Here is a 14,110-nt window from a genome sequence, read left to right on the forward strand (position 1 = left end):
ATTATTGGAAAAAGCACATCTGGCTCATTAATGTACTTTAGGGAAGGACACTGATATCCACACCTGGTCTGTTTAAAGTTTTTGAAGATTTGTAACTCGGAGTGTGGATGAGTTTATAGGAGTGCTCGCTGAGCTGGTGGGTCTGGTTGTAAACATGTTGCCCTGGTAACATCGTCATTGTCTACAGGAATAGTGCCAGATGACTGGAGGATAGCAAATGTGGTTCCCCTGTTCAAGCAGGGGAGTAGAGACAACCCTGGGAATTATAGACCAGTGAGCCTTACCTCAGTTGTTGGTAAAGTGTTGGAAAAGGTTATAAGGGATAGGATTTATAATCATCTAGAAAAGAATAAATTGATTAGGGATAGTCAGCACGGTTTTGTGAAGGGAAGGTCGTGCCTCACAAACCTTATTGAGTTCTTTGAGAAGGTGACCAAACAGGTAGATGAGAGTAAACCGGTTGATGTGGTGTATATGGATTTCAGCAAGGCGTTCGTTAAGGTTCCCCACAATAGGCTATTGCACAAAATGCGGAGGAATGGAATTGTGGGAGATATAGCAGTTTGGATCGGAAATTGGCTTGCTGAAAGAAGACAGAGGGTGGTAGTTGATGGGAAATGTTCATCCTGGAAACCAGTTACTAGTGGTGTACCGCAAGGGTCGGTGTTGAGTCCACTGCTGTTTGTCATTTTTATAAATGACCTGGATGAGGGCGTAGAAGGATGGGTTAATAAATTTGCAGACGACACTAAGGTCAGTGGAGTTGTGGATAGTGACGAAGGATGCTGTAGGTTGCAGAGAAACATAGATAAGCTGTAGAGCTGGGCTGAGAGGTGGCAAATGGAGTTTAATGCAGACAAGTGTGAGGTGATGCACTTTGGTAGGAGGAACCAGAAGGCAAAGTACAGGGCTAATAGTAAGATTCTTAGCAGTGTAGATGAGCAGAGAGAACTCAGTGTCCATGTACCCAGATCCTTGAAAGTTGCCACCCAGGTTGACAGGGCTGTTAAGAAGGCATACAGTGTTTTAGCTTTTATTAATAGAGGGATCAAGTTCCGGAACCAAGACGTTATGGTGGAACTGTACAAAACTCTGGTGTGGCCGCACTTGGAGTATTGCATACAGTTCTGGTCACCGCATTATAAGAAGGATGTGGAAGCTTTGGAAAGGCTGCAGAGGTGATTTACTAGGATGTTGCCTGGTATGGAGGGAAGGTCTTACGAGGAAAGGCTGAGGGACTTGAGGCTGTTTTCATTAGAGAGAAGGAGGTTGAGTGGTGACTTAATTGAAATATATAAAATAATCAGAGGGTTAGATAGGGTGGATAGGGAGAGCCTTTTTCCTAGGATGGTGACAGCGAGCCTAAGGGGGCATAGCTTTAAATTGAGGGGTGAAAGATATAGGACAGATGTCAAAGGTAGTTTCTTTATTCAGAGAGTAGTAAGGGAATGGAACGCTTTGCCTGCAATGGTAGTAGATTCGCCAACTTTAGGTACATTTAAGTCATCATTGGACAAGCATATGGACATACATGGAATAGTGTAGGTTAGATGGGCTTGAGATCAATATGACAGGTCGGCACAACATCGAGGGCCGAAGGGCCTGTACTGTGCTGTAATGTTCTATGTTCTATGTCAGTGCGCCTCCATTGAAGTGTTGGTGTTCTGTCCCGCTTGTTATTCATGTGCCTCAGTTTGCTGGAGTAGTTGGTATTAGTTCCGGTTTTGATTCTCGTGGGTTTGTACACAGGGTCTAATTCAGTGCGTTTGCTGATGGGGTTTCAGTTGGAATACCAGGCATCCAGGAATTCCCTGGCGTGTCTCTATTTGGCATGTGTGATTACCGATGTGTTCTCCCTGTTGTAATCGCATCCTTCATTGTTCATGTGTAGTGAGACAACAATCAAGAATTGGTCATGTTTCTTGATGGCTCATTGGTGTTCATATTTCCGTATTGTCAGTTTTCGACTGGTTTGGCCTATGTAATGTTTCTTACAGTGATTGCATGGTTTTTTTTTATATTACATTGGTTTGGCTAGTTTTAGGTATGGGATTCCTTTACGTTTGTCAGTAGCTCTCATAGGGTGGATGTCTGATTATGGGCTACAGTGATACCTAGGTATCGATGTATGGTAGTGTGAGTAATGTGTCTGGACGTATTGAGTCTTCTTGTTGTGGTCTGTCATGGATATAACAGTAGATTGTGCTCTTCAGGTATCCATTTCTTTTGAAGACGTCATATAGGTGCTCCTGTTCTGCTTTGCATAGTTCCAGTTGCTGCAATGTGCTGTGGCTCATTTAAATAGTGTCCTGATGCAGCTCTGTCTGTGGGAGTTGGGGTGGTTGCTAATGTAATTGAGTATCTGGTCCGTATGTATGGTCTTTTTATATACGCTAGTCTGGAGTTGCCCATTGTATTTGCATTCTACCATCGTGTTCAGGAAGGGTAGTTCTTTTGTGAATTTTATCTTGGTGAGGATGTTATTTATGTGTCAGTGAGTTTCTTCCAGTTTTGTGTGTTTAGTAATCACAAAGGTATCACCTACATAGCAGATCCAGCATTTGGGCTGTATTGTGGGGAGCAGTGTCCATTCTAACCTTCTGCAATCAGTCCTTAAGTACGAGCAGTAAAGCAAAGGTGAGAACGGTGTCAGAGTAGCCCACAAACTGACAACCACCTGAGACAGCTACTGACAAACTTAAAGGACACACCAAACAGAGACACACCAGGGAATTCCAGGAGGCCTGGTATTCCAACTGGAACTCCATCAACAAACACATTGAATTAGACCCTATGTACAAACCACTGAGAAACAGAACCAAAAGTAATACCAACCACCCCAGCAACTGAAGCATATAAATAACAAGTGGGACAGAACACCAACACTTCACCAGAGACACACTGACGATGTTACAGAGCAGAATGACAAAATGTTTGCAATGAGACCACCAGCTCAGTGAGCATGTCTACAACCTCATACCTGGTCTGGCCTACATGTGACTCCAGACCCTCAACAATGTGGTTGACTTTCAACTGCCCTCTGGGCAATTAGGGATGGGCAGAAGTGCTTGTCCAGTTGGTGATGCTTACAGCCTATGAATTAATTAAAGAAAAATATCACTTCAAACTATCTTTTCAAAGACAGTTCTTGATAATGGTTTCTGTCATCTCCTAACTGTTTTACCGATGCTACCAGAGCACCTCCCAATCAACAACCTGAGCACCCATCCATTTAGCATTGAGAATGAGTTATTTACCTTAAGGTACAGGCACCTTGATCCCAAAAGTTTCACTGCCCCCAGCTAGTGTCACCATTACTACGGAGATGGTTGGCAATTAGGAATTTGAAGTGGATACAAGTGGTGGAATTTTTTTCCCTAAACACTAGCTACAATGAAGGAACATGGAACATCAGATGCGATACTGACTTCTCTAACCCTGAAGAACCAGCAGGTGCCAAGTGAAACACACTATCTCATCAAACAGACAGCCGTGAAGCAATGCTGTCATTCTCAGCCCAGTGCAAGTGTTTAATATTAAACTTCACCAAAATCCCAGGGTCAGCACATTCCTTAACTCAAGCATTCTGAGAGTTCACAGAAAAATCAACTCACTCACTCTCTCTCCATGGATGTTGCACAACCAACTGAGTATTTGCAGAATTTTCTCATGTGATGTCAATACCCAAGGTCCTGGGCTTGAGAATTCCATAAAAGTTAGGAGGCCATTTGGCCCATCGGCCCATCAAGTGCTCCTCCAATCAGTCAGATCATGACTGACCTATTGTGACATGAACTTGAGTTCTGACCCTTATAATTATAGGTCCTTGACTAGCAATGGAATCAATCCGCCTTAAGAATGTACAACACCCTTGCCACTCTGAGTAACAGAGATCCAATGATTCTAGATCTTCTGACAGAAAATGGCTCTCCTCAACTGGGAGATCCCTTATTATTAAACCATGTTGTTTCATTCTTATCTCCCCCACAAGAGAAAACCATCCTCTGAATATCCACCGTGTCAAATCCCCTCAGGAACTGTCAGGTTTCAAAATGATCAGATACATTCTTCGAAATTCCAATGGATACAGACCCAACCTTTCCTCATAAAATAACCTTCCCTATCTCAGAAACTAATCAAATGAAACTTCTCTGAACTGCTTCTGGTGCATTTATATCCTTTCTTAAATAAAAGAATCAAATCTGCTCACAGTACTACTGATGTGTTCTGACAAATAATGCACACAGCTGTAGTTAAGCATCCTGACCTTTTATATTCCATGCCCCTTTGCAATATACAACAATATTCAGTTTGCCTCCTAATTACTTGCTCTATCTGCATATGAACTGTATATGATTCATGAACTGGGGAGATGGTGGCAGACTGGCAATGTCACTGCACTAGTAATTCCAAATGCCAAGCTAATGCAACTGGAGGCATGGGTTTAAATCTCACCTTGACAAATGCTGAAATTGACCTCAATAAAAATATGGAATAATGTCAATTCTTGTTGCGGGGGTGGGGGGGAAGCTCATCTGATTCACTGGCGTGCTCTTCTTACCAGTCTGATCTACATGTGACTTCAAACTGATATCAGTAACATGTAGCTAACTCTTATACTAGCCCGCTGGACAATCAATGCTGGCCTAACAAAGTGAAGAGCCCATCCTGAACAAACAGGAGAAAGAACAGGCACCCGCATTCCTCTCTATTACAGAGTTCTGCAATCACTCTCCATTTAAACTGACCAGCTTTTCCACTTTTTCCTGCCACATTTACCTGTGCTATACTTCATCCAACAAATCTTTCCCCACTCACAACCCATTCTTACCTTTTCATTCCATGCCCAGAAAGTGATTGCAAGGAGCCCAGCTCCAGCGACCTGGAAGAGACAGGAAACAAGGTTCAATCAGCAGGATCTCAATACAGCAGCTACTATTTCCTTTCAATTCATAAGTATTTGGTGATTTTTAAGCTCATTGAAGTCGAGGAACTGCATTTCTGGCCAATGGAACAGACCAATGCATCAACCTCTCCCAGGTCAGGCAGAGCATGCGGTTAGATACAGTGTCAAGCTCCCTTGATACTGTCCCCATTGAAATACTCCCAGGACAGGGAGAGCATGGGGTAGGGAGAGTACAGCTTCCTCGACAATGTTCTCATCAAACACTCCCAGGAGAGGGAAACCTGGGGTTAGATACAGATCATGGTTGATCCTATGATCCTCAACTTTCTTGCCTTATTCATATAATCTTCGATTCCCTTACTGACTAAAAATCTGTCTATCTCAACCTTGAAGATACTTAACAACCCAGCCTCAAAAGCCCTCTGTGGTAATGAATTTCATAGATTCAATCAACTCTGAGGGAAGAAATTCCTCCTCAACCCTGTGTTAAACATGCGACCCCTTAATCTGACATTATACTGTGTGGTCCTGGACACCCACAAGGGAAAACTGTCTTTCTGTACCTAGCCTGTCAAGACTAAAAATCTTCTATTTTCAATAATTCTCATTCTTTCGTTAAGTACAGGCCCAGCCTCCACACCTGTGATCAATCTTGAGAGCCTTCTCTAGGCTGCCTCCAATGTCAGTGTTTCTTTCCTTAGATAAGGGGACAAAATCTATTCACAGTATTCCAGCTGTGATCTAACTACTGTGTTATACTGTCTTAACAAGACCTCCCTATTTTTTACTCCATTCTCTTTGAAATAAAGGCCAACTGCCCATTTTTTTTCCTTTATTCATTTATGGGATGAGGGCATCACTGGCTAGGCAGCATTTATAGCCCATCCTTAGGGCAGTTGAGAGTCAACCACATCGCTGTGGGTCTGGAGTCACAGGTAGGCCAGACCAGGTAAGGATGACGGTTTCCTTTCCTAAAGGACATTAGTGAAACAGTTGGGTTTTTCCAACAAGCAGCAATGGATTCACAGTCATCATTAGATTCTTAATTCCAGATACTTATTGAATTCAAATTCCACCATCTGCTGTGGCAGGATTAGAACCTGGGTCCTGAGAACATTGCCTGGGTCTCTGGATTAACAGTCCAGCGATAATATCACTCCGCTTAGGTATTGTCTTCCTTACTACCTGTTGAAAGTAGATGATAGCTTTTTGTGATACATGCACTAGAACTCCTAAATTCCTCTGTGCTGTAGTTTTCTGCAGTGATTCTCCATTTTAATAATATTTAGCTCTTCCATTCTTCCTACCAAAGTGCATAACCTGATATTTTCCCACATCACATTCCATCTGCCAAGTTTTCCCATTCACTTAACTTGTCAGTATCCCACTGCAGATTCTTTTTGTCATCCTCATCTCTTGCCGTCCCACCTATTTCTGTGTCATCCAATAACTCAGTCATAGCACACTCACTTTCCTCATACAAGTCATTCATATATATTGTAAATAGGTTTGGCCCAGTACTGATCCTAGTGGCACAACACTAGTTCCAAGTTGCCATTTGAAAATGTCACCCTTAAACCTACCTCTCTGTCTTCACTTAGTTGGCCAAACCTCTGTCCAAGCTAATATACTACCCCAACACCATGGACTGTAATGAAATCATTTAGTATCTGCTAACTTACCAAATGCTTTTTGGAAATCCAAATATATTATGTATTTTGGTTCCCTTTATTTATTTTACTTGTCACCATCTCAAATTATTGAATACCCTACAGTGTGGATTCAGGCCATTCAGCCCATTAAGTCAATCCAACCCTCTGAAGACCATCCCACCCAGTTTCAATTCCAACCCTATCCCTGTAACCCTGCATTTCCCATGGCTAACTCACCTAGCCTGCACATCCCTGGATACTATGGGCAATTTGGCACAGCCAATCCACTTAACCTGTACATCTTTGGACTGTGGGAGGAAACCAGAGCACCCAGAGGAAATCCACACAGACACAGTCGCCCGAGACTGGAATTGAACCCAGGGCCCCGGTGCTGTAAGGAAGCATTGCTAACCACTGAACCACCGTAGAAATAATTCTAATAAGTTTATCAGGTATGATTTTCCCTTCATGAAGCCATGATGACTCTGCTTAATCATATTACGCATTTCTAAATGCTCTACTAGGTTATTATAACAGACTAAAGCATTTTGTCAATGACCGATGTTAAACATTCCTCGGAAAGGTATAGTAAGGTGTTGGATAGACAGTAAAGCTAACTGTTCATGGTACCCATCAAACACCCCAGGGCTGATAAGGTCAATTACCAAATTTTGATTAATTTTGGCTGTCAGTCAATTTCCTCTCAAATCTCTAACAAGTTTTAAAGCTAAGTCATCCAAAAAAAATATTACTTTTATCCTGGATCCTTGCATCTTGGAGATTTTTTTCCAAATATTGAGTTATTAACTCTACTCCTAGGGCCGATACAGATTAAGTACAGGTTAACAAACGTATGGCTAGGAATGGGACTGTGAGAAAATAACACATGCTTAATACTGTTATTCTCTAGTCAGATCTCTGTAATGCTCAGTATTGGCTGCAGAGGTAGTAATCATCCAGTATATTCGCGTGCGCCGATCACTGCTGTCTGCTCAACGTTGCAGGTGGTAGAAGAGAGGTTTCAGCTCTGATACAAAAACCATTCTGAAGCTTGAAGGCAGTGCCCAGCTATTAGCAGCACAAGTGTAAATGCTCAAATGGACGGTGGTATAATCTTTGTCAAAATTAGTAATGTTAAGACAGATCAGCTGCTCGTTTGGAAGTCTTAAAGAGAAGGGAGCTGGTGCTTTGTAAGTCTCCTGACTGTATCTCTGAAAGGTCATGGAAGTCAGAGGCTATTCTGTCAATTGGAAGGGTCCATTTTTCAAAAAGTGTATACATTACAGCACCAGAAATTATCGGCCAATAATTTGACTTCAGTTATCGTGAAGATGTTGGGAGTACTGAACTGTCAGCGATCACTTTTGCAAGGTAAACAAGAAGGAAGACAGATGGCTTTAGCAATGAAAGGTCATGTCTTACTAATTTGCCTGAAATGTCATAAGTCACTCTAATGGCAGGGAGGTTGGTTAAGCTTTGTTTTTAATCTGATCTGGAAAACATTTTGATGAGGTTGAAAATCTAGGTTCCTCCAGAAGAGCAAATCTTGTGGGAAAACACTATAGTGGGTTGTGAACTGTCTGAAAGTTATCAATGGCTCTGGATCTGCTTGAAGACCAGTGATTACTGAAGGATCATTTTAGGGCCTTTGCCATCTGCAGGAGGGACAGGAGTTTGGGGAACAACCTTATGGACAATATGAAGATTTCTCTTGGTCATCTGAGCTATGACTAACTGATGAAAGGGAGATCTTCATGATTAAAGGAATTGGGCAAAATTGGCATTTAACTCAAGCATGTGCAATGTTAATCATGTGCTGAGACAACACTTAACCACTCATTGGTCGAACAGTGTCTTCCTAAAATGGAGGAAATTATAATGGTCGATGTTTTCTTAGTCTTGTGGTGGTAGTGTAGGGGATCCAGAAAATCAAGAAAATCCTCAATGAGATTGTTCTACAACTTCCGGAAATGTTTCCAGGCAGGAACTGAGATCAACTGATGATCACAAGATGCAAAAGCAAAATTACATCATATAGCCCATCACGTCTTCACCAGTAAATGAGATCATGGCTGATCTGATAATCCTCAACTCCATCATCCTGCCTTTTCGCCATTGACACTGATTCCCTTACTGATGAAAAATTTGACAGCCTTCACAGCCCTCTGTGGTAAACAATTCCACAGATTCACTACCCCCTGAGTGAAGAAATTCCTCATCATCTCTGCTTTAATTGGGTGACTCCTTATTCTGAGGTCATACCTTCTGGCCCTCGATTTCCTAAAAGGGGAATCAATCTCTTCACATCTACACTATCAAATCATCTAAGAATCTTGTATTGCTTCAATAAGGTTCAATATTCTGACTGCAACCTCTCCTCATGTGACAATCTCTTCATACCCAGGATCAGCCTAAATGGAGCCAGAATGTTGATTACCAAATGTAACTCCCCCTACGTGGGGCATTTCTTTGCACTTGCTCACTGGGTAGCAGGATGGAAAGGATGCTGCCAACACCATGGAGACGACTTCCATGTGACACTTTAGCAGAAGGAGGGGTCCACAGCTGGGAGAATCATTGTAGGGGCAATATGTAAAAAGTGTTCATGACTGCAGCCCAGTAACACAAAACTGAAGAAGTATCCTGACCCAAACCGTCAGCTTCCCTGCTCCTCTGATCCTCCTGGCCTACTGTGTTCATCCAGCTCTACACTTAGTTATCTCTGACTCCAGCAGCGGCAGTTCTTACCATCTCCAGTGACACAAACAGATTAAATACACTCTGCTCTTTAACCCAGCTGAGCAGTGAAAATTTTAAAGCTTCAGTTCTGTGACCCTGCTCAAAATCTTTCCAAAATCCCAATGGCAGAAAGAGCCAGCCCGGGCACACAGAATTTCTATTTCAATTTGCTGCTCTGCGTGCACCTCAGCTGCGCCAATCTCTCCCAGAGCAACTGCTGTCCCTCTAATGGGCATAAGACAGTGCTCAGACAAGGCCATGAACATCTTGGTGCCAGTCCCACTCGCAGCATGTCCAGTGATGGGAACTCCATTCTGTCCTGATTACAGGGTCCTGAGATGCGTGGGAAAATTCCAACCTGTGCTTTCGACAAGCTGGTACCTTGCTGGGGACAGAACTGTGAGCAAACAACACCCTGAACACAACTCAGAGAAAGCAGCTTTGACAAAGCAAGCCTAGTATTTGTGAAGTGTCAACCAAGCATACAGCTGGCTATCCAGACCAATTGACACCATAATGAATTCACAATCATTATTCACAACTCTCCAAAGACAAAGTCATGAAGCTTTAGTGAAAGTCAGTTGCACATGGGCTGCATTCACAGAGCCCTCCATAACGAAACATAACATTCCCACTAGAATTTTGAGAAGACCTTCAGCCTCAGTTAACATGCTGCGCCCTGTTTCTGACCCCTCACACGATGGGATCCATTGAGACTTTGGAAAGATTCTATGGAGGGTCACAGAAGTGAAGCTTTAAAAATGTCAAGTATATACAGTCGAGAAGGCAAGTGACTGTATAAAGTTTTGGAAAATAACAGAAGATTTGTCTCTGCCATATCTGTGACTGCGCACAATATGGCTGGGAGGAGCAAGGGGCATTGCATATAAATCAGAGAAGTGTATGTTTAGACATTTGACAATTTCTTGTTTCTGTGTCTTCGATGTAGTCACTGCCGATGGAGCTGGGCAGGTCCCACACTGGGGCTAGAGCCACCTCACACAGATCCCAAAGCAACAGCAGGCCTCAGTGTGTCCTGAGGAGAATATTAGCACTGGGATTTAATCTGAGGAGATTTTGACATAATAACTGTCTGGGCCGGCTTATGTTAATGTAAGACCATTCCATTCACCCTCTAAATTCACATTATATTCATTGTAGCTTTTTTTTCTGTGTTGAACTGTGTGTCTTTTCCTCTTAGAAAGAGACTAGTTCTCTCAGCTACTATGTTCCTGTTCATTATTGTTTCCTGCTTGCTCTCACTGCTGTATATTGTCACAAAATTATATTCAGAATTCGGAGATAGCAAAAACTGCTGATGCGGGAGTCAGAGACAACACAATGTGGAGCTGGAGGAACACAGCAGGTCAGGCAGCAGAGAAGCAGGAAAGCTGACGTTTTGGGTCAGGAACCATCTTCGGAAGAAGAATGAGTTATTTCTGAAGAAGGGGTCCCGTCCTGAAACATCAACTTTCCGGTTCCTCTAATGCTGCTTGGCCTGGTGTGTTCCTCCAGCTCCATACTGTGTTATGTCTACATTCAGGATTTGCTGCACTGCTTTACATTCTTATTCTCTAAACTGGAATACCTCACCTTCCTGACACATGCACATTTCAAGTCCGGCATCGATAACCACATCTTTACCAGTGCCTGGTACTTTTCATCTTTACAAACTTCATTTCCCTTTGATTTTTCACCCTATTGTTTTGCAAAAAGACTCTGAAATCGTTGTGGCTTTTTGTCTCTTTCCTGCAAACAGATCAGGCCATCCCAGTGACCAGAAACCAAAGCTTCCTGTATACTCAGTGACTCAATGCAATGTCTGCTTGTGCAATGTAATTCCACTGTCAGTGCGACTGGGTGTGGGCTACATGGAAACCTGAAACTAGTTTTTACCAAAAGGCAATTACTGCGTCCTCTCAGCATCAAGGAGTAGAAGCTCAGGTTAGCTCACTAACTCAGAAGCTTGACAAATCCAACCACGACTGAAAGCTAAAATACACCTTTAAACATCAACAGCAATCACACAATTGCACATGTTAACAGATAAACAGAAGGAAGCCATTCGGCCCTCAAACCACTGGCAATGCTTAGTATTTAAATAAAATTAGATTTATTTTAATATATTCATTGCTTAAATAAGGCACAAAGCCTCACCTCTGAAACAACAGGAATTAAAAATACTGTTAAATTAAAGGAAAGAGCCTACAATTTCGTGAGAAGGAGTCACAAGTAGTGGATCCAGAGGATTTTAGAATTTAGCAAAAGAGGACTGAGAGATAAAAGACAGTGTTTGAGCAAGAGGCATGAAAACAAGTTGTAAATGTTTCAACAGATATGCAATCAGAAAGGAAGGACTGAAAGTAAACAAAATCTCATTTAAATAGTGACAACTGAAATCATAATGAGGGCATCAGGAAGTGATAGAGACATCAAATACTTTCCTGTCTCCATGGTCAAAAACAGGACAGTTCTGGAATGAATGGAAATCAAGGCTCTAGTGAGAACGAAGGGTTTAAAGAAATCAGAGTCACACTACACTAAAAGCATTATGGCCCCACAATGCTGCCAGACTTGCTGAGTTTCTCCAGCATTCTGTACTTGTTAAAGTAATCTGTATAAGTAAAGACAAAATACTGGAGTAATGAATGGGATGATGTGATTGAGAAACCTTCAATCCACAGCTCACTCTTGGCATGCTGAAGGTCAGCAATGAGGCAGCTAAAGAGTTAAACTGCAGGAGTCTTCCTGGGGATCTTGTGCAGTGATGTTCTTAAGTGGAATTCATTCAAATGTCCACAGCCACCTTCCTGTGCATCATGATTTTGTGTGCTGCTTTCCGTCACTTAAAGGTGGCTGTTGTATCAATGACACTAATCTCAGTGCTGCTGAAAAAGACACAATTTGTCAAAGCCCTTTGTCTTGTGTTCAGCAAGACAATTTGCAAGAACACTACTGTAATGGTATGAGAGTGCTAATTGATCAGAAAGTGATCCCTGATTGGTACGGAATCTCTTCTCATGCAGCTTATAATGGTGTGCCCCTTCACTTCAGTATTTTTGCAAATTGTCCTGATGAGTGCAAAACGAGAATCTTCAATAAAATTCATCTATTTTCAGAGCTATTCTTTACTACAAAGTGGCTAATCTAGTCTGCTTCAAAACAAACTTGTGGGAAGGGAGAAGATCAGTATCAGTGCAGAATCTTAGCCCCTGGCCTGTACTGTCTTGAACATCTCAGAACAGATCTTGTAGTCAGCCTCATGACTTAGTCCACTCCAGGTTCAGCAGCAGTCATTTATAAAATTAGTCACGCTAATTCTAGGCCACAGGCTGATGGCTTCTGGGTCCTAAAGAAAATGATTAATACATCAGCAGTTACTGCTGACACTGGGTTTTCAAACTTCACTGCTTCAGTATTTAAAGCAGGGCTGAGGAGAGCAACAGCCCGGGGTCAGTCCTGAGCACTACCTCCTTGATTACTGCATTCTTCCTCTTGTTGTGAGACCAAAGGGCAACACAGTGGTTCAGTGGTTAGCATTGTTGCCTCACAGTGCCAGGGATGTGTTTGATTTCACCCTTTGGGCGACTGCCTGTGTGGAGTTTGCACATTCTCCCAGTGTCTGTGTGGGTTTCCTCTGGGTGCTCTGTTTACTCCAACAGTCCAAAGATGTGCGGGCTAGATGGACTGGCCATGCTAAGTTGTCCAGAGTGTCTATGGTGAGCTGGCTAGGTGGATTAGCTATGGGAAATGCTGGGTTACAGGGAAGAGGTGGGTCTGGGTGGGACACTCTTCAGAGGGTTGGTGTAAACTTGATGGGCTGAATGGCCTGCTTCCAAATATTCTAAAGAATATTTATAGAGTGTGCTGAAAACATTCACTTTACTTTCAAAACACCTTACTGCGGCTTCATCTTGCCACAAGTCTGTGAGAAAACTAGATCATGTGACACTGCATCACTTCCTGGGAGTGTCTCATTTGTATGTGTGTTAGATTTAACCCTTTGTACCACCCACACCACCTGAGGAAATAGGAAGCGCTATTTCAGATCGTGCCTCTGACCCCGTGCTGTACGAATTACCATGCCCTGCTCACAGTTGGGGCTGTCAACCATGCTCTTTCTGAGCCTTGTAGCTGGAGGACAGCCTGAAACCTCCAGTGAATGTCACACACAACGGCTTTCGCTTACCACAAGGGAAAATGTAAACATTTAAGGAAATTACGCTCTTAAATAAACTACCAGGACATTCTAGCACAAACACAGAGCTTGTGCTGATTATAAACGACAAGTTCAGTCTCCTTGGCGATACAACAGGTAGGCACCACGCTTGCTTACACTCTCATATCTCCTCTCCACCCGAGGCTGAGAATCTCCCACTCACTGACATATCACAATCTATTACATGTTGTGGCAAATGATATTTTTGTCACACTGCCCAGCTTCTGGTGATAATGATACGGAGAAAATAAAAACAACATTTTTTTCCCTTCTCGAATATAAAATGTGCTGTAAGAATTTGACCTTCAGTTAGTCTGGCAAGGAAACATCACAGAATCATGGGAATGTAGTACAGTCAGGATTTGACTGTGAATATATATAAATATTTAATTGTATGAAAATATATGAATGTATATTATAAAAAGCATCAAATCAATTTACAGTGATGTGCAAATGAAGCAAGGGTGATGTGAAAAGAAACTTTTTTACATCCTAAGTAGTTAGGGGTATAGAATGAACTGCCTAGAAAGGTGACAGGTATCCAAGTGCATATTGGATAATTCTTTGGAGAGGAATGGTGTAGTGGGATATTGG

General features: G+C 42.4%; 1 protein-coding gene across 2 annotated transcripts in view; it reads right to left on the bottom strand.

Moving 5' to 3' along the window:
* The window catches only part of tspan14 (tetraspanin 14), a 55,540-nt gene that overhangs the window by 30,355 nt on the left and 11,075 nt on the right, over positions 1-14,110 (bottom strand). For both annotated transcript variants that reach the window (XM_048563640.2, XM_059640340.1), the window contains exon 2: positions 4,832-4,882. In XM_048563640.2, coding sequence (XP_048419597.1) covers positions 4,832-4,882 — 51 coding nt within the window. The remainder of the gene's footprint in view (positions 1-4,831; positions 4,883-14,110) is intronic.

Source organism: Stegostoma tigrinum, chromosome 37 (assembly GCF_030684315.1).
Source record: "Stegostoma tigrinum isolate sSteTig4 chromosome 37, sSteTig4.hap1, whole genome shotgun sequence".
Lineage (NCBI taxonomy): Eukaryota > Metazoa > Chordata > Chondrichthyes > Orectolobiformes > Stegostomatidae > Stegostoma > Stegostoma tigrinum.